General features: G+C 41.5%; 1 protein-coding gene across 1 annotated transcript in view; it reads left to right on the forward strand.

The window, feature by feature from the left end:
* LOC308286556 (guanine nucleotide-binding protein G(i) subunit alpha-2-like) overlaps nucleotides 1-22,175 on the forward strand; it is a gene marked incomplete at both ends in the record, with an annotated part of 127,245 nt that overhangs the window by 83,232 nt on the left and 21,838 nt on the right. The window contains 3 exons of the mRNA XM_080727606.1: nucleotides 2,423-2,465; nucleotides 7,396-7,537; nucleotides 13,442-13,602. Coding sequence (XP_080583732.1) covers nucleotides 2,423-2,465; nucleotides 7,396-7,537; nucleotides 13,442-13,602 — 346 coding nt within the window. The remainder of the gene's footprint in view (nucleotides 1-2,422; nucleotides 2,466-7,395; nucleotides 7,538-13,441; nucleotides 13,603-22,175) is intronic.

Raw genomic sequence — 22,175 nt, forward strand, 5'->3', positions numbered from 1 at the left:
CCAGCACACGGAAACAGTTCTCAAGGTGAAAACGCAATAAGCGTTGTTTTATTCAATGGGGCGTTCCCCTAAAACATGAAATAAAGTTCTTCCCAAAACCGGGGCTTTTAACTCAAAATATGCTTCTTTCCAGAACTTAACAAACAGGGGTTACATTCGAAACATATGTTTCACAGTATGCCGTTGCTTCCATTAACACATGCCATTTCTCTTCCAAGACTCAGATGCAGCTCCTAATTTGCCTACAATGGGAACAGATAGAACCACCATTAGCAATGTGGCAAAATACAGAGCAAATGTGCGACAGAGGAGAACATAGTGGAGTTTTGCTTACTGCTCGATGGAAGAGTCCCTTCGAGAGCCAGCTACACAGTGAAGCAGAGCTCGGTGGTTAAGAGCAAAAACATTTGGATTGCCTGACTCGGAGAAGCTGTGTTGCGGCCAGGTGCTGACAAATCAAACTGATTGCAACAAGCAGCCATCTTAGCTGCTGCATTCTGGGAAATGTAGTTTTTCTGAAAACCAAACTAAGCCATCAGTTAGATTCAGTTCACATGCACGCATGCACGCACGCACGCACGCACGCACACACGCGCACACACACACACACACACACACACACACACACACACACACACACACACACCTGTGCCTAACCATTCTGCATTAGAGGTGGGATTTATGGCTCTTTGAAGTGAGACAGTACCATCGATCTGGCTCACTGAAAAGAGCCGTTCAAAAGACTGGCTCATTTGGCTCCTTGTATATTTATATATTTTTAAGAAGAATTTGTTTAAACATGAATCCACAAGGTGGCACCACATTCCTCTGCTGACAGTTGAGATCACAATTTAGTATTTACCCTTTTCATAAAATGTGTGTGTAAATTAAGCTACCTTGACTTTTGTTATTCATAAAACACCAAAAAAAAAAAACAAGCAGGCAACAATGAACTCGCTCCTCCACTTGTTCTCTCTCTCTCACTGTACTCAGTCAGTACTCAGTGGAGTAGCAAGGAGATGTTGAATTGGGGGGAGGGGGTCTCCCCCCCAAATGAACGGCTCTCTACTGCGCGAACCGGATCCCAATGTTCACTTCAAAGAGCCGTTCAAAAGATTCGATTCGTTCGCGAACGTCCCAGCTCTATTCTGCATCTAGCCTAAGGCCCAGATCATGGGAAAACCCTACTCACGTCAGGGTGGGGGGTCCCCAGTTCAAATATGATTCTTTTTGGTTTCAGTGATATTTGGACTTACCCTCTACAGTAGTTCATCATGAAAATGTTACTTTGCATGTATGTTTTAGAGGCAGAAGAATAATTTGCATAAAACTTGCAATGTTGATGGAATTATTAAAAAAGCATGTTTCAATGTTTAAAAAATCCGATCTGACAGATCTTTAGATATTGGTCCAAAGTTCATGTAAAAAAAGTTCTGTGCACGTGACGCAAAAGTTCCGGAATAAAAGCGGGTTTAAGTGTTTTACAAACTGCTCAAATTGGCGGAAAATCTAAGGGCGGAGCTTACTTAACAAAGACACAGATGTCTTCCGCTTGAGTCAAGGCACGCGTGTAAGCAAGTTGCATGTCTTCAAACGAAACGAGGCATGACTTATGCCCCTTTAAAGTTTGAGTTTTCAAACGCTTTGTATAGCGCCCCCCTTTGGCCAATTGGAGTAAGATTGCTTTCAGTGATATTTGGACTAACCCTCTACATATTTGCCAAATGCCATGAACGTGTCACTTTGCATGTATGATTTAGAGGCAGAAGAATAATTTGCATATAACTGCAACATTGAGTGAATTATTAAAAAAATAATGTTTCGCTTCAAAGAAAATCCGCCTAACTTCTCGGACCGTATTGGTCCAAAGTTCATGTAAAAAAAGTTTCGCGCACGTTACGCGAAAATCCCAGGAGGAGATACATTTTGACTGTTTTTCATATAATTCAAAATTGTGGGAGAGGTAAAGGTCAGAGGTCAAAAGTCAGAGTGTAAAAGTTGTTCGGCATGAGGAGACGCATAAGTGTATACAGGTTTCATTGCTGTACCTGAAACAGGGCATGAGCTATACCTGTTCAAAGTTGGCATTTTTCAAAGGCTTCCTACAGCGCCACCCTTTGGCCGATTGTTGCGAGCTTCGCGTTTTAGCCGTTTGGCATAGTCCTCTGCCATACTGCCGAGTTTCGTAAAAAGCGACTGCACGGTCTAGCCGCTAGAGAAAAAGTGGCGGAAGATGAAGTCCAATATCAATGAGTGGCCATTTGCCACTTTGTGGCCTTGGCCACTAATTACCCATGCCAGTCAGTGATGACCCTCCCCTGTGCCAATGTTGGCTTCCGTGCCTAAGGTTGCCAACCCTTGAACTACGGGAAGACTAAAACATTGAACAGCTCATGTATAAATGTGTGTTCTATGTCAACAGGTGCTGGGGAGTCAGGGAAGAGCACCATCGTCAAGCAGATGAAGTGAGTCACACAAACATGTTCTTTATTGTTACATTCTGTTTACGGCAGGGGTCTTCAACGTTTTCAGGCCAAGGACCCCTTAGCTGAGAGAGACATGAAGCAGGGACCCCCACAACCTGTTAATAGATTCCATATAGTTTAATCGTTTGACAGCATAATGGCGTTGTGAGCTTGTAGATCTATTTCTGGCTAAAGTTCTCAGAATAAGGACACTAGGGTTCAAGTGGTTAATGTAAAAAAGGAGAAAAAGGTTTCTATCACACAAAGATTTGGAGGCCCCCCTATAGAGGGTATGCGTATGCATGAAGTGAATGGTAAATCGAGTGGCAAATCGAGTGGCAAAGTGAGTGGCAAAGTGAGTTTAACGTTGTTTAACATCGTTTAAAGCAATCATATAGGACTTTTCTGTTTGGATGTATGGGCTGTTCAAGGCCAGAAAGTAGTTTTTGCCACTCAATAGGCATTTCCGCATAACTTCCTGGTACGATGTCGATGATGATGTCACGCGTATACCCTCTATTGTAACTCTGAGGACCCCGTAGGGGTCCCGGACCCCCTGTTTGAAGACCCTTGGTTTACGGGTACACGAGCTGACCGGACAAGACTAAATCTGGATGCTTTGGTCAAAGAAATCATTTATGTTGATCCTAAAATAAATAAAAATGTCTGTTTTCGGCTGTAAAGATTGTGCAACAATGTTTTTTCTTTTTTTCTTTTTTTTGAGTGAGGGATAGAAGACCATTAGATTAGTCCTATGTTTTTTTCTTTAGATATTTATTTATTTTACACACTGATTAATCAAGAGTCATACACACCGAATGTCTCTTTTGGGTCTCGAGACAACATGTTTGGGGACCTCTCTTCTAAAGGTTGGCCTGCTGCGGAATGTGACGCTATCGCAGTGGTGTAAAGTCATTTCGCATTTACTTAAGCTCTTCAGCCCTATATATATACACTATCCAACCCTATATTCAGTACACTAGCCGATCTACAAGCTCACAATGCACATTGTAAGCTTGCAGATCTGCTATTTTCTAAACATTTGTACACATTTGAAAACTTTAAATGGGACATTCTGCATAATGAGTACTTTTACTTTTTGTACTTTAAGTATATTTCTATACCAGTACTTCAAGTACATTTTAAATTCCGGACATTTACTTGAAACTGGAGTATTTCTATATTGCAGTATCGTAAAATGTGAGTATTTTTCCACCACTGTGCTATCGAGGCACATAATACGCTGTGATGGAAGTTGAGCTGAAGAAGGCATTTAAGGAGAGGAACTACTATAAAGTCTCTTCAACTGCCGACATCTAGACAGCGAAAGATTAAATACTGTAGGCTAAGTCGCCTTTATAGAGAATCCAGCTGTCGGTGTTGTGGCAAGAAAATGGATTGGGGGAGAGACTCCTAACAATGTTGTCAGTGAGGAGATGGAACAGATGAATTCACTTTATTCATAGATTTTCAGACTTTGGACTAAGGTGAGGGACACTGTAACTCTGTATTCACTGCAGGGAAAGTTAGACTCGAGTCCTCAGCTGACTGTTGCCTGATACTGTAAGTCCTGACAACACGCAAAGCACCACCAAGGCGTGTGAAAATCGTGACCACACGCACGCACGCACGCACGCACGCACGCACACACACACACACACACACACATTTAAATTTTGAATTCTGGAGTAACAGAGTATTTCTACGTTTCAGTATTGATACTTTAGTGCTCCAGAAATGAACGGGTTAACATGTCCAGCGTGCCTCCCGCAGGCTGCATCCACGACCGTTGTCTTATTTTGAAGGCCAGAAGTCCATAGCGTAAACACTTCCGGTTTGACGTCATGACGTCATTCACCGGAAGCGATCGTCATCAACATGCGGTTGTGTAATGGCCGATCGATACCTTTCAACATGTGTTTTATTAGCGAGAATCTAATGCCATCCTTGGCTTTAAAAGTGTTGTTTCGAGATAATGGACATTAAAGATGAGATTCCCCGTCGGCCTCCATGTTAAGGGATTACTATTTTGTGCACGTGCATCCGTGATGATGATGAATCAGCGAGTCCAATCGTGCCAATCGTTTCCAACGGACCCTCGGGTAAGAACGCCAGCGTTACTCTATATACAGTACTTTTCACGAGTATACTCGGGATCGGCTAGAAATGAGTTAAGTAAAGTATTTCTTTCCACCACTGCCGAAAGGTGAGGCACATTTAAAAACGTGTACTTTTTTTCAAGATATTACAATGAGGATAGAGATAAGGGCAAGGGCATGCAGCACAAGTCTCCAAATAGAATCAAACATAGGGACATTTGTGATTATGTTATCTCGCACCAAATAATACACAACAGTACCAAAGTATAAAACACTGGTACTGTTGAAGCAATGGCCTTCTGTTTTTAAGAACAGAAGGCCATTGCTGCCCTGGCCCACACGGAATTAAGCACACGCTATTATTGACAACAAACTCAGAAATAATCTTTGTCTTTGTAATCCAATGGGATGCGGCATATTTCTTCCATTGAAAAGATGGCAAGACCACAAATAAAACAATAGCTATAATAGCTTTAACCTTGAGAAGCTGCGCTCACCAGACACAACTGCATCACAGTGATGTAACTGGTGGAAACTAGGCTACTGTTCTACAAATCTGTTCTACAGAAAGTGTAATCTGATGTCATCACTACTGTAGTGCAGTGGTTCTCAACCTGTGGGTCGCGACCCCCAGGGGGGGCCCCCAAATTATTTTGGAGGTCCCCCAGATGATTAACTTAATGTGTAACATTGTTTTCTCACTCAACAGTAAACAAACCAACATACAGTTAAAGTGTATAGAGGGTATCTACACATTTCTAAAGTGACAATTTAAGGACCTTTTAAATACCTCTAAAAGGACAAATTAAACATTGGCAAAATTGTCAAATATTAGAGGCAGAAAATAGAACCGTGTTATACAAAATGTAATGCCTCAACTCTTAGTGCTTGTCAGGGATGGGGGGGTCCCCAGTTAAAATATGATTATTTTGGGGGTCGCGGCCTGAAAAGGTTGAGAACCACTGCTGTAGTTTACCAGTATACTACTGCGAGAATGAGCCATTTAGCATCTCATAGCACTACAGAGGCGCTTATAAGGTGCAACCAAAGTGCTTTATTCACAGAAACCAAAGAGACATAAAACAGGAGCTCTCTTCCTACCGACAAACTGAATACATTTGTTGCTGGCAGCCTTTTATATTCAGCTGAAGCAATTTGTCTGGACTTGGACTCCACCATGTCAAGGGGTAGACTAACCAATAATACAAATACATAAGCCTACAAATACATAAATACATAATAAGAACGATCATAACATATTAAAACTTGATGAACTACACCAGTAATGATTCTGCTACAACATTACAATATCCGGTAATACTTTATATTAAGGTCACATCTATAATGCATTATTAGTGCATAATGCATTAGCTACTCCAACAGAACAGCCCAATTTTGTACATGTTAAGCTTTCAATCATCACTTAGCATTACCCATATTGCACCTCTCATACACATTTCACTTGGTCTCTATTGCAATCATATATTACACCTATTACACCTATTACACCTATTTGGCACTTGCACAATTATCACCTAACATTCTGTCTACACAGGTGGAACTACTCAAAATGTTCAGTTAAATGTAATCAACAATAAAATCATGACTGCATTTCTTTACTGTGCAAACTACAATTTGCAAATCACGTTGTGCAAATATCAAAGTGCTCATATGCTATGCCATCTATACTATAATTTTGCGAATGTCTGTCTGAGTGAGTGAGTGAGTGAGTGTCTGTCTGTCTGTCTGTCTGTCTGTCTGAAACAGCGTTTCTCCTCAGTGGCTGGAGCAATTGATCTGAAATCGCATCACCATTAGCAGATGAACACACCTAACATAACTGTGAAGCCCGTTTGTCACTTTCACAAATCATATGCTGTATATTAGCATTTTTATGGTGTATCTATATCTATTTAGCCTACAGTACCTTTTGTGACCACACATGTTAAGGGAGGGGCGCTGTTGTTCAGGCCATGCACAATCACACACAAACCCACACACACACACACACACACACACACACACACACAGGGGGGGGGGGGGAGTGTGTGTGTGTGTGCAGGCGGGCGGGCGGGGGGGGGGGGGGGAGGGGGGGGGGGTTCTGGCCCTGTTACAGATGTTGTCCAAAAATCATGCAGATCGGTACACAGTATCTCTGTAGCCGTTAAATGGAACGGGTATTTCTTACATTGATGCTCCTACATATTAGCATGCAAGCACCAGTTAAAGTTACTTTCCATCCCTCATATACTGAGGGATGCACAGTGCACATCCCATAACCCACACACTGCACATCATTTCGGAGCTCATATCTTTGAACGGGTAAGGGCTAGTTAATCATAAATCAAGGTTACAATGGACATGTGCAAAGGACAAGTAACAGATGGTGTCTCTGTTACAACTACAGTACATGTTAGGTCTGTGATTGAATACAACCTTTTCTGGATCAGTGCCCACTTGAAAATCTTGAAAACAAACCATCTGACCACTTAATACGGCAGCCATTCACCAGTTAAAATATCCGATCTACAAGCTCACAACGTGTCGATGTAGATATGGCTATTTTCACAATTTTAAAATGTTTTTTCAAAATAGTAAAAGTTTAGGCACAAGGGATGACGCGGCACGGCACGCAAGATATCTGCACGTATGTCTGTCTGTCTGTCTGTCTGTCTGTCTGTCTGTCTGTCTGTCTCTCTGTCTGACTGTCTGTCTGTCTGTCTCTCTGTCTGTCTGTGTGTTGTGAGCATTTAGATTGGCTATTTTCACCATGTGACTTAAGTGGTTGAGAATGATGAAGAGACCTTACATCTTGTTGTTGTTGTTGACAGGATCATCCATGAAGCCGGCTACTCAGAAGACGAGCGGAAGCAGTACAAGGCTGTGGTGTTCAGTAACACCTTGCAGTCCATCACGTCCATCGTTAAAGCCATGAACAGTCTGCAGATACAGTACGATGACCCATCACGAGAGGTAAGAGACACACACAGGGGTGGCGCACCAAATCTGGGCCCTGGGTACAAGTATTCACTGCGGGGCCCACATGAATGTTCTTCATAGGGGGAGGGGGTTTAACCCATTTAGACCGGGAACACATTATTACTCATTATTTTGTGCATAAACTATTGAAAAATAGCAGATATACAAGCTTACAGAGCTAGTAGATCTGCTATTTTTGAAAAATAGTGATTTTTTGGGGGGGTCAGTGGTGCTTAAACTTTTTCATGTTAAGGACCCCCAAAATGATATGTATTTGACCACAACCCCATCTTCCAGGGATCCCCCAGAAGCAAAATCTGAGTTACAAATGTTCGCTTAAAAAATACATATATTCAAAGATTTGCACAGCAGATACAATTTGCATAGCAGATACAAGTATATCTGCTATTTTTCAATAGCTAAAGTATAAAGTAATTAAGGCCTCTCCACCTTGGGCCCTAGTAACTCAGTCCCCCCCCCCTTGTGAATTTACTATTGAATAATAATTTCCGACAATGCCACCTTGAGGTCAAGGAATATAGATGAATTGTATCAAGGAATATATAAAGGGCAGCAGTGGCTCAGGGGTAGAGTTGCCATCTTAGAACACAAAGGCTTCCCGAAGGGTTCCCAGTTTGATTCCGGGCTCCCCCAGAGTGTGTGAGATTCCTGAGTCCTGAATGTGTGTGTGAATGGGTTGCACAATCTATGTAAAGCACCTTGGATAAATGTGCTGTATAAATGCACCATTTACCTAAATTATATATAATAGATGAATTGTAATATTTTAATAAAATGTGTTCCCTAAAAACACAGATACTATCAGCGAGACTTGAGACGTGACTTTCCCCCAAACACGTGAAATAAATTACATGTAAATGTATTTAGAAACAAAACAAAACAGAAAAAGGTAAGCTCTACATGTACTGAGCAATTAGGCAATATTGTAATTGTAAAAGTTCTTGTGAGCTTGTACATAGGCTAGTCTCACTACTTTTGTGTGACGTCACTCTTGTATGCTGAAATAGAGCATTCATTTACAAAAAAGTAAATGTGAAGTGACAGAGTTCATGGGAGCGTGTCTTTATTGTGACATAGCATCTGTTCGACGGTTCATTCTTTCGACACTGTGAATGTTAACCTGGTGAAAAGCTAACCTGCCGACGTGAATGTTAACCTTTATGCCTAAACCTAAACCTAACCCTAACCTCAGTAACCGTGACGCGGGTGAGTAGCGAACCTGCCGACTCCCTTCGAAATTATGTGATGTAGAAATTGCAAGATTTCCCCAAAGCGTCCCACGAGGCTTGGCCAATGAGCCAAGTGTGAGACGGACATACTGTACATTCATACATACATACATACATACGGTACATACCGGTACATACAGACAAAGCCAGATGTAGGAGCAGTTGGCACAGCTCAAAAAATATTTAAAAAGTTTAAATATATAGATATAGAGGTCTGCAAAACACTGCTGTTCTTCACGGAGGAATAAAGTCGCAGGGGAAGTTTGCTCTTCAGTTGAGTCAGAGAAAGTGGGAGGGAAGAGGGAGGCAGTAAAATGTAAATGACAGAGTGAGAGGGCCAGGGCTCCAATAAGACCCAAATGTGCAAGATAAGGCCAAGTCACTGTGAGCTCATTGTGGGAATGGATTGATTTGAAGCTGCTGGCACTTGGCAGGGCACATTTTAAATGGGTTGGTATATATTTTATATCGCTTTTTTGCAGCGCTGGCAGTACAGTAAATCCAAGGCTCAAGAACCTCTCTGAGCCCCAACCTGCTAGTGCAAACACTGACTGTTTTATGTGACTTGGTTTTTAGATTTTTGGTAACGCAGTGGTTTTTAGACCAGCAGTTAGATTTGCATCAGGCCTCAGACCCTCACAACTGTGAGAGGCAAATGGAACCAAATGGAGCTGTAAGGGTCTCAGAGTTATAGATCTGAAAGGGTCCATTCAGGTTGACTGTAAAATGCATGTCTGTGCGTTAGGGCATTCACGAATATCGATTTTTAGTATTCGAATTATTCGACCTCAAAGTATTCGAATAGTCGAATATTCGACAGGACTCGCCAAACTGGGCAAACTGTCAAATATTAAGTAAGCAAGAGGCGAACATTGTGAAAATAGCCGATCTACATGCTCACAACGCCTCGCGCTGTGAGGGCATGTAGATCATGTAGATCTGCTATTTTCACAATATTTATCTGTAGAACCGAGTCACATTAAATGTAATACCTACAATTCCAAGTGCTTGTCAGGGTGGGGGTCCCCAGTTCAAATATGTTTATTTTGGGGGTCACGGCCTAAAAAGGTTTGAGAACCCCTGGTATAGAGCACTAGTAAGACACCGGGTGACTTGCGACCTCAGGGTGACATGCGACCTTAAAGGGCGAGGTTGTGCCAATTCTTGGCCATCTGGCCAACCACAGCGTTTCTCTGACGATTCTAGTTGTTGACATTCCGGGGAGAGTTTGTTCATGTTTTTAAGAGGGTATCAACCCTAGGAGGCACGGGGAGAACATGCAAACTCCACACAGAAAGGCCCTATCGCCAACCCCACCTAGTAGTCGGAGGCCTTAAGGATATCTCGCGCTAATCAGTCTAAAAGCACGAAATTTTGCACAAATGTAGCTCAGGGCATGCTCTAATGATTTAGCTAGGGCGCCCGAGTCGGCGACCTTTCGGGGTTGCCACAGCGGCCAAATCAAGTTGGGCTCCCATTGACTTTCTATACAGGAGGAAAATACCCAGAAAAACTTTTTTTTTCTGGGTATTTAAGTAGGATGTGAGGGGTCTAACTAGGGGTTTGTCATCATGCTGAATCCATTGCAAGCATTTGTTTTGCTCAAAAAACATTCCTTGGGCTACAAATGGCCTCAGAAAACGATGCATGTATGGGTGAGCATTCATGTTAGTCGGAGGCCTTAGGGTTTTTTTTCTCGTGCTAATCAGTCTAAAAGCGCCAAACTTTGCACAGATGTAGCCCAGGGCATGCTCTAATGATTTAGCTTGGGCGCCCGAGTCGGCGACCTTCGGTGTCGCCACAGCTCCCAAAAAACTCTCCCAAAAAACTCTGAAAAGTGATGACTCATCACTTTTCATCACTAAACCATCGTTTTCTGAGGCCATTTGTAGCCCAAGGAATGTTTTTTGTGCAAAACAAATGCTTGCAATGGATTCAGCATCATTACAAACCCCTAGTTAGACATCATCCAACTTAAATACCCAGAAAAAAAGTGTTTTTCTGGGTATTTTCCTCCTGTATAGAAAGTCGATGGGAGCCCAACTTGATTTGGCCGCTGTGGTGACCCCGAAGGTCGCCGACTCGGGCGCCCTAGCTAAATCATTAGAGCATACCCTGGGCTACATCTGTGCAAAATTTCGCGCTTTTAGACTAATTAGCGCGAGATTACCATGTCATCTCCCTTAGACCCCCGACTAATAGGGTGTGGGCGCTGATGACGCGGAGGGAGGAAAACGCCGCCCATATATGTCCTTAATATTGATGAGATAATATCCTTAATAATGTCCTTAATATTGACAATATAGGAATCTCCATATATGGGCATAAAATGTACGTAAGTAATGCCAAGCAGGGCCTTGGTGACCCCGGCCTAACAATGGCTACTGTCTATGACGGTAGTCCCATATGACATGATGGACTGTACTATCTCCATATATAGTGTTCTCCACATCTCCATGTTTAGGCCAAACATGTATAGGTCCAAATGCCCAACGTTGAGCTTGACAAAGAAAGGGGTCCTCAGAGTTACCACAGGGGGGCCGCCAAATCTTTGTGTGATAGGATCATTCTTTTAGATTAACAACTTGAACCCTCGCACAACTATTCTGAGGAGAACTCTGGCCTACAATAACAGATCTACAAGCTCTCAACGCCTCGCACTGCGAGGCGTTGAGAGCTTGTAGATCTTGTAGAGCTTGTAGGTCGGCTATTTTTGGCAAATAGGTTTGTTGTAGAGGTAAGAAAGAGCAGGCCAAGTATCGAGTGATAGGTCAAGTTTATAAAGTATCGACAATTTAATTGATTAAATATCTGGAAAAAAAAAAAAAAAACATTAACACGAATCCAACATAGACTGATGACCGTACTGTCAAACAAGTCCAACACAATTTTATACAACATGTAGAGGAGGTCCCTGCTTCATCTCCCTCTCAGCTAAGGGGTCCTTGGCCTGAAAAAGTTGAAGACCCCTGGAATAGACAGTTAACAATACAATCGATCATACCAAACAAAACAAAACAAAAACCAATACAACACTGTTTCTATTCAGATAAATCATTGTTTGTTCAGTTACACAGGTCTCTCCATGCAGCCCAGTATAGAGAACATGCATTTTCAGGTTGAGATACCAAAGTGAAATTGGAAGTGATGACACAAAGAAAAGAGAATTCAGGAGTCAGTTGCAAGCCTCTGCTTTGTTCTACTAAGAAATGAGCAGACACTGGAATTGGAACACTATAAATGGGTACTCTCTCCTGATTGGACAGAATTGGCAACCCAGTTGAAAATGTACTTTCTGTTTATTAAAAGAGCTATATGGGGAGAGCCCTGTTATTGAACAAACACTCTCAGTAGCAATGATGATTAATATCAGCATAGAGCTTGGTACGTCTGATTATGGCATTATGAAAAGAAATAATATGGAGATACAACGATATGCACTTTAGTGCAAGTAACTGTGTGGGGCAAACTGACAAGGTACTATTTACAGATTCAATGCAGTTTTCTTTTGTTTCGATTTAATTGAAACATTTTCTAACCTCTCTAGAGCCAGAGGGGTGAATGGGTGTCCTAATACAAAGATGTATCACTGTTTGTTGAATAAACAGATAAAACCCTTGTATGTCTCGCTTCATTCTTCGGTATGAGACAACCCAGATTTATATCGCTACGCTAGCCTAACCTTTCTGTCCTTGGATGCAGTACAAAGCCTCCGCACCCATGGCATTAGCCTCGCGTAGCCAGACGAATCTGCCATTGCAAAGAAGATTTGCCCTTGGCAGATTAGGTTACCGTTATTTATTTAGTTGTACAGTAGCTACAGTATGTGCCCAGATACAAGTCACAACAACTAAAAGACAAATAATTTGACCTAAATTGTTTATCATTCCTCTCTAGGTCACTGTCTTTCGTGGGGTCTGGGTCAAGAAAGAGTGCGGTCAGAATTAGGAACAAAATGGATGGTTTGTGGGTCTGTAATTCTGGGAGTGTATAAATAGAACCAAATTGGACCTCACGGGTCAATTATGGTCCCAGCCCGGGGAATAATTAAGCAATATTAAACGACGCGCTTTATCATGATTATCGGCACGCCAGCCTTGTTGCTGGATTGAGCCGACAGGCGAGTTCCATAGGCAGGGCTGAAGTGACGATAATCATGATAAAGCACAACCCTCGAGTTTAATATTGCGATTATATGACCGTTTACCCGTAAAAAAAGAACTTCAACTTCAACTTAATTTCATTGTAATTAAGATATTCCATAGAAATCGTTATTTTTCTAATGCCATATTTCGCTACTATGTCCCTGAATTTCACATGAAAACTGCTAGCGTAGCCACTTACATGACATCGCATACGGAAACAATAATAGCGAGCTGGCAGCTATTTTGAGACCGGCACCGCTGATTTCTTTGTTTGATGAGACCCGTTCCATAGTGCTCATCATCATCACGGGTAGATAGCTATTTCAACCAATCAGATTGCTTCGTCTGAACTTCCCGTTGTATATTAAATGATAATTAGATCAATTTAACCCCACTGTTTACAGCTTCACCCGGCTGAGTGCTTGAAGTGAGCGTATGGGGAATTACTTCAATCTCAAAATGTTGTCCATGTAAACGCAATCGTTGTCTGTCGCCCCCTGCAGGAGGACGTCCGCCAGCTCTGTGCCTTGCTGCCTGCTGCTGAAGAGCAGGGTGTCCTGCCTGCCGACATGGGCACCGTGATCAGGCGGCTGTGGTCCGACAACGGCCTACAGAGCTGCTTTAAGCGCTCGCGAGAGTACCAGCTAGACGACTCGGCGGCATAGTGAGTGGCACATCATATTCTATATCGTGTAGGGTTGGGATCAGAGCCGGACTGGGACATAAATTTGATTGATTGCTTGATTGATTGATTGATTGAATGAATACTTTCTTAGCAGTTCGCGTAGGAAAAGATACCGTAATACCATTTATTACCAAATAGTAGCCCGGTGGCAAATCGCCGCCTGCTTTTCGACTCTCAATAAGAAGGCTGCCATGGGTACTTCCGCATGCACTTATTGTGTCTGCACTTCAGTCGATATGCAACCTTTTATCTCGGTCTCACCACTCTAAATGTAAATGTAGCCAGGTTTGAAACCACAAAGTCAGTTCCATTCTTCATCCCTCTCATTTATTTTTCATTTAATTTATTTTTAAAGAGACAGTTCTGTTTTTTTCTCTCTTTTTTTATTGAAACATATACAGTATTTTAGTAAGTCCTTAAACTTTTCTCAAACTATTTTCATGTGTATCCCATGGGCCTGCCCTGGGAATTGATCAGTGGTGGTGTAAAGTAACTAAGTACATTTACTCAAGTACTGTACTTAAGTACAATTTTGAGGTTAAGGTTATTGTTACTTTACTCGAGTATTTCCAATACTTTTACTTCTACTCCACTACGGTACATCTCATATCCAAATATTGTACTTTTACTCCACTATAATTATTAGACAACTTTAGTTACTAGTTACTTAGATATAAATTATAATATTATAAAACAAACATTAACCACTTAGCCCTATTGAAAATTGCCAATCTACAAGCTCACAATTATGAGCTTGTAGATCTGCTAATTTCAAACATTTTGTACTTTTACTAAAGTACATTTGTGAGGGTGCCCTCACACCAAACTACCTATGAGAGTGGAATCCGCGTTCCGCCAATGCATTTCAATGAGAAGGGGGCGGTTTCATGTCAGTAGAGGATTTCTGCAAAAAACGCTCCATTCTCATTGAAATGCATTGGCGGAACGCGGATTCCACTCTCATAGGTATTTTGGTGTGAGGGCACCCTGACAGTGTATTTCTATATTGCAGTATTGATTAGTAAAATATGTGAGTACCTTTTCCACCGTTGGAATTGATAGTGATACTGTGGATAGTACTCGTTGATATAGAGCTGACAATATTTGAAACTGAAACACTAAAAATGAAGCCTGAAATGTTGTCACCTACCTGAAAATGTATTTTCTGTTTGTAGTGGAGAGGTGGAGAGACAGGAAGACCCCTGTTACTGAACAAACACTATACTAGCAACGATTACTGTCGGAATATAGAGCTATATAACTTACATTACCTTTAATGTCACTATTAAATGTATTTAACACCAGTATGGTAGTTATACTTTTAAAAGTAAACGGAATTGAGGTCTGTCTCTATATTAAATCACAAATGTAAATGCAATATATACCGCAAAATTACAATTAGATGTTTTCCACCACTCGTTTAGCCCTAATAGTTTGTCAGAGTCATTCTATCAGCCAGGGACGTGCTGGCCATTGGGAAAAGCGGGACAACTCCCGAGCGGCCGGTTTGTAAATCTTTTCGCAAAGCAAAGCCCTGCTTCATCATACAAAGCCGTCGCACAAAAGTAGTGAAAACAGCAGATCTACAAGCACACAACGCCTTGCGGTGCGAGGCGTTGTGTGCTTGTAGATCGGCTGTTTTCACTAGTTTAAATACAAAACAAACGGTTTTGGACATACAAGGTTTCCACCCGACAACAACGAAATATAACTCATGTAATTGGCCCACTGGCTTGTCACTTGTCATGATCTGAAATGGCAGCAGCGCTAGAGAGAGAGATCTCTCTCTATAGCGTGCAATGAGGGCCTCTCCAACTCTTTTTCCCGGGCTGAATCAGGGGCCCAGCACGTCCCTGCTATCATGCAGCCAATCTTAATATTGCTCATCCGTAGTGCTGTGACCGATCTAATGATGACATTGCCGTCGCTGTGTTGGTTATAATGATGCAATCATGCTACCGCAGTTTCCCTGAGCAGCTAGAGAGGACCCATTGACTGATCATTTCTTTCTCTCTCTTGGTATTGTCTGATGCAATGACTTTAAAAAAACTGACATCAGCACTCAGAGGGCAATACAGCTCCGTCCTCACAAAATGCTGTAAAGGATTTGTCATGGACAGCTTAAGATGAGATACGATAAACATTTATTGATTCCCTGAGGCATACATGGGCAACTGGTGGTCCGGGAGCCACATGCGGCCCCCACCTTCACTTAATGTGGCCCGTAGGTTAATTATATATTATTGATTTAGTAGCTTAATGACTAGTAGAGTAGTATTAAGAAAAAAAATGTTTTGAGCGGCTCCATAGAGTGGCTGGGTGTGTGTCTGTAGCCATTTCTCCTCAGCGTTTTGCAATAGCATTGTGTGTGTGTGTGTGTGTGTGTGTGTGTAGCATAGCCTGTACATTCTAGACTTAAATCCTTGTCTGAAGACGTTATGCAAGCACGACCACCGCTCACTTCACATTGGGTGTGATTTTTTTTTAATGTTCACCGTATTTTTATTTAAGTTCATAAAGTTAACATGAGTATAACTAAATGCATTTGAAATTATATCTAAATGTTACATTTCAGGATTCCAGTTCAAAAGAAGCAAAAATAGCAGATCTACAAGCTCAAAAACGCGTCTCAGCGCGATGCATTTTTAGCTTGTAGATCGGCTATTTTTGCTTCTTTTGTATGAGATACTAGAATGACGTAGGACGTAGCAAAATGCAATGTGGCCCTCTGGAGTGAAGGTGGAAATATAGTGGACCTCTCCATCATCAAAGTTGCCCACCCCTGCCCTGAGGGAAATTCAGGTGTTCAGTAGCAATACCAGCATGAAGAAAGAATCTGTTACAAATTCATATTTGTATTGAGGAAAGGTACAAACATATCGCCATCAAAATATACTTAACTTATCAAAAGAAAGGGTAGCCTACCCCTTTTGAGATTACATGTTACCCATTTTTTCCAAAAGTTTAAAAAATGTGTCACAATCTTTCGAAAACAGCAGATCTACAAGCTCACAACATGGGCTCATTAATAGTTTAATGTATATTTTATAATTATAAACCAACAAGTAACTTGTAACTAAAGATTTCAAATAATCATAGAGGAGTTAAAATTACAGTATTCACCTCTGAGATGTAGTGGGGTAGAAATATTGAAAAATGGACATACCCAAGTAAAGTAAAAGTACCTCAGAATTGTACAGTACTTGAGTAAATGTGCTTTGTTACTTTCTCCACCACTGCTTTAAACTGCCCTCAGCAGAGGGTAATACAAACCTCATGTGCACAACAAGACAATACTAAAGAATACTTTCCTCTCGTTCACGGCTTAAGAGAGAGATACTATAAAGCTTTATTGAGTGCCAGAGGGAAATTCGAGTGTCACAGCAGCAACAGCAGTGAGAAGGATCGCACAGTAGAGTAAGAGCTAGCCAAGAACCAAAAGATAAAATAATACTGAGCTGCTGGCCCCCGACATTTGCAGTTCTGCCCTAGATCTCTGAGTGAATGAGAGAACTGCCGTACTGAGTGGGAATTGGTCTGCCTCTGTTGATCGATCTGCTCCGTGGAAGTGTCCCTGAACAAGACACTTAACCCCCAACTGCTCCCCAGGTGCCGTATTATTAATAGTGTCCTCCTCACTGGCCTCCCGCCATGCTCACATACTGTATGAGCCCCTACTAATGACCCAGAATGCCACTGCAACGCCTCGTCTTCAACTAGCCAAAGTCTCCCTCTCAGGGACGTGCTGGGCCCCTGATTCAGCCCGGGAAAAAGAGTTGGAGAGGCCCTCATTGCGCGCTATAGAGAGAGATCTCTCTCTATAGCACTGCTGCTACTCAAAGATTTGCCATTTCAGATCATGACAAGTACCAAGCCAGTGGGCCAATTACATGAGTTATATTTTGTCATTGTCGGGTGGAAACCTTGTATGTCCAAAACCGTTTGTTTTGTATTTATCATTTAAAAAAATGATTTAAACTAGTGAAAACAGGTCAGGGGATCTTAGTATAATTGAGATGTTCAATTTTAATCCAACATAGAAAAATCCCTTTTTGTGATTTCTGTCCTCCCAAACGGATTCAAAACAATCACATTTTAGCCCCTTTTTCATTTTTTGGCTCAGAATTTAAAAATTGTGAAAACGCAAATCAGAAAATCACAAAAACGGCCAGTTGACTTAGTATAATTGGGATATTCAATTTTAATTAACAAAAACAGAAAATTGGCTATTTTTCCAATTTTCGTTCAGAATTGAAAAATTGAGAAAACCCAAATAAGAAAATCACAAAAACCAGTGGGGGGATCTTAGTATAATTGGGGTATTCAATTTGAATCAAATAAACCAAAATTTGCTATTTTTCCAATTTTCGTTAGTAATTTAAAAATTGTGAAAACGCAAATCCGAAAATCACAAAAACGGCCAGGTTGACTTAGTATAATTGGGATATTCAATTTGAATTTAAAAAAACAGAAATTGGCTATTTTTCCAATTTTCGCTCAGAATTAAAAAAATTGTGAAAACGCAAATAAGAAAATCACAAAAATGGCCAAAAATGGGTCAATTCTTTAAATGTATTTGTGCCCAAAAAAATCTGGAAAATAGGCCCATTATTAAATCTTCTAGTCAAGGCAAAAAAATCAGCATCATCAATGTTCACATGACCACGTCACAAATCACATGGTCTACAACTTCAAAATAAAAGCTAGTCTAGCTCTAGTCTAACATCCAAGCAATAGGATCAACAGGCATGCAGGCAGGCAGGCAGGCAGGCAGGCAGACAGACAGACAGACAGACAGACAGACAGACAGACAGACAGACAGACAGACAGACAGACAGAACATTGACATACAGAGTTATAGCATGATGCCAATGACATACACTTTAATAAATATAAGTATTAATAACATTAATGATTATTAGTGCAGTCAGTCTGTACGGAGTAAAATCATCTGTGTTATTTTATCCATTAATAACTCTTGAGAGAGTATGAATTGAAACAAATGAACCCTTATGGGTCCATTTGGTTCCATTTATACTCTCTCTCTCTCTCTCTCTCTCTCTCTCTCTCTCTCTCTCTCTCTCTCTCGGGTTAAATCAACACTCAGGTTTTTACTGTGTAGTTTCATGGGTGATATCAGTTTATTATTATGTATTACTTTACCCTATGCTCATACATATATTTAGAATCTATTTCTGATGTTATATTTGACTCTGTATTTAACTTAAAATGGGGGAACTACAATAAGCACTAGTTATAAAGACTTCCTGGGGTCTATATCCAGGGACACTGTTGATGTCAGAAAATATTGTTTACAGCCTCTCAGTCTAGATTAATAAAAGCATAGCTTATTAGTTTTTGAGCGAAGCTCCAACATTTGGCATTGGGACGTAACATGGACAAACGCGTCCCGAAGCATGCCCTACATCTGGCCTTCATCTTGTCACATAAGCCCCTTTTCCACTGCAGCTTTATGACCACACCACAGTACACCACACTACACCACACCACACCACACCGCACCACATAAAAAATATCTACATTTTCCATTACACAAAAGTACCCCTTTCGGTAAGAAACAAATTGACCCTTTTAACTGTGATTATAATGCAATATAAATTTGTATTACAACTATCATAAATTATAATACACTATAATGGATTATAACTGTGATTATAATACACTATAAAGTATTAATGTATCACTATGATAATTATAATACACTATAATAGATTATAATAGTGGTTATAACACAATAGAATCTATTGTCGTGTATTACAACTATATCCTGGTGGTCTAAATGAAAAGTCAGTGAGTGATCAGTCATTATGAAGTGTGTGGCCCTGTTTGGCCTAGCTCAGACCTCTAGATTGGATACCTTTTAGTACCACGTTTAGTACCACTTTCACACCACTCTACCCAGGTCCTTGTTGTGGAAAACCTGGCACAAACCTGGCCAGTGGAAAAGGGGCTATAGCACTCAAAGTTTGTTCACGTTGGCAGTGCTTAATGGAATCAACTCATAAATAGCACCACTCACTTCAGTCTTGGTATGTTTTTTTTTTTTTTTTTTGCTGATGTGTTTTTGTACTTCCAACAAATGTACAACGTTTATGGGTGTTTTTATCCACCTCCCCCGGGGTCCCCAGGAGTTCCCAGGCCAGTGTTCTCTCCATGTAATCCCTCCATCTGGTATTTGGCCCCCAGACCACCCTATAGGGAGATGTCCAGGAGGCATCTATCTGTACTACAACTTAGGCATTTAGCAGACGCGACTTACAATAAGCAAGGTCAATACATAAACATCAGTACATCAAATGCATAAAAAGAGTTACTTTCAGTCATGACCCACACTCCATGACCATAGGTGAGAGTAGGAACAAAAGATTGCTCGGTAGACTGAGAGCTTTGCAATCTAGCTCAACTCTCTCTTCTTCACAACAGTGCGATTCCGAGACCGCCAGCTCCTGCTGCTCCGAAGCTCCTTTTTCGGCTCTCTTTCATGAACAGGACCCCAAGATATCTGAACTCCTTCACCTGGGGTAAAGTCTCCCTACCTGGAGTGTGCAATCTATCAGTTCCCTGCTGAGAATGACCTCAGATTTGGACACTTTTTTCTTTTTTTTTTACTTTTCATATCAGGTCAATCACAAAGTTCAGGTCAAGGTTATATTTGACCTCTGGGAGAACAAAAAGTTGAAACAACTTTATTTTATCGTGATGTCTGCCTCGCTATGACTAAATGTAGTCTCCACTTGTGTACATTATGCTCACCAGCCACCCCCCTGTCAAGGACAAAGTGTCAGTCCACTCACACACAAGTTCAGTACACAGTGTCATCATGCACATTACATTATGGCTGGGAAACAGTGACAGTGTTCCAGAATCCAGCATGTTGCCATTAAACAGACAAGGTCTGGCTTAGCCTCAGTGACAAGGAGCACGATACAATGCACAGGCATATTCAGAAGGTACTGGGTTAGATATCAAGTACCTCACTATACCTCATCATGTGCTTCATGAGAGAGAAGGTGACAAGTTAATGTCACCATGTCTCCCTGCAGTATGAAGTAGTCAACCCACTATCAGCCAGTAGGGACATACTATGGAGATGAGCAGTGTCCAGATACTGCTCTGTACTGTAGCCTACTGATCTGTCCAAATGTCTTTATTTCATGCATGCATTTCCAGTGCTGAACCTTGCAGCCTTGGGTCAGCAACCTTTATCAAATTATGTTTTTATTGTCTAGAAGATTGTCAGTGTACATGTTAAAATTCATTTTAATGACGCCATCAAATATATTGACACATTTTGATTGGCAGGACATTATTATAACGATTAGACAATAATCCAACAATCTCCGCGACTCCCTACCCGGTCAAAGTTCAGAGTTTTAATAGATGTAGAATTACCGTATGTGCAGGATGTAGTTTACTGTAAATTAGCTAACCTTGTTTGATTGACCATGTTTAAAAAAATCACACCCGTGTGAACTGAGCGGTGGTCCCCCCCCCCCCCCCCCCCTTCCCCCCTGTGTGTGTGTGTGTGTGTGTGTGTGTGTGTGTGTGTGTGTGTGTGTGTGTGTGTGTGTGTGTGTGTGTGTGTGTGTGTGTGTGTGCGTGTGTGTGTGTGTGTGTGTGTGTGTGTGTGTGCCTGGTCTGGCCTGGCCTGAACAACAGCGCCCCTCCCTTAACATGTGTGGTCAGAAAAGGTTACTGCAGGCTACAGACAGACAGACAGACAGACAGACAGACAGACAGACACGCAGACAGACATACCCACACACACGGCCACGTATAGGAGCGTTGTGACCACCGCTCAAAAATATATATGTTTGTTTAAAAAAAAAGATCCTCTCTCTCACTCCTCTGCCAGTGTGCCAGTGGGTTCCCCTGTGCCATTGTTGGCAGAAAGGGACCTTGACCTGACCTAGCCTATTGCGTAAAAGCCTAAGGGCCGATGCATACTCCACTTTAGAGCCAAATTTATTTTGGTTCGGCTCTGTCTAAACCAGTGGTGTCGAACTCATCTTGGGGTGAGGGCCGCATTGGATGAAAGGCGACTTGATGAGGGCCGAACCAGTCGCGGATCGGATGGCATGCACACTCGCGCACATGTTCGCTCTGTTTTTCTTCCTGTCGTCTCAGCCACTGCTGTAGCTAGCAGTATAGCAGTATATCATTTTACAAATTGTGTTCATTATTAAGTAAAATAGCTACTTTCATTATTGGTATTACAGTTGCAGATAGGTACGAGAGATGCTATTTGTTTAAAGGAGTAGTTCATCCCCAAAATGACTTTTTTTTCTTTGATTACTCACGCCATGGAGAATTGAGTTCAATAATATATTTTTATTTTATTTGTCGCATTACTAAGACAAAAATGTGATAATAGTACACTTCCCCCCATTGATTCCGGATGGGGACCCAAATGCATTTGGGTCCCCATCCGGAATCAATAGGCATGCATTTATTGTAATCAAATTTCTGTTTTAGGAATGAGTCTACATTGGCTCCATGGCATTTTGGGGGTGAACTACTCCTTTAAGAAG

This window comes from Nannobrachium achirus (genome assembly GCF_963921795.1).
Source record: "Nannobrachium achirus genome assembly, chromosome: 6".
In the NCBI taxonomy this organism is placed as follows: Eukaryota; Metazoa; Chordata; class Actinopteri; order Myctophiformes; family Myctophidae; genus Nannobrachium; species Nannobrachium achirus.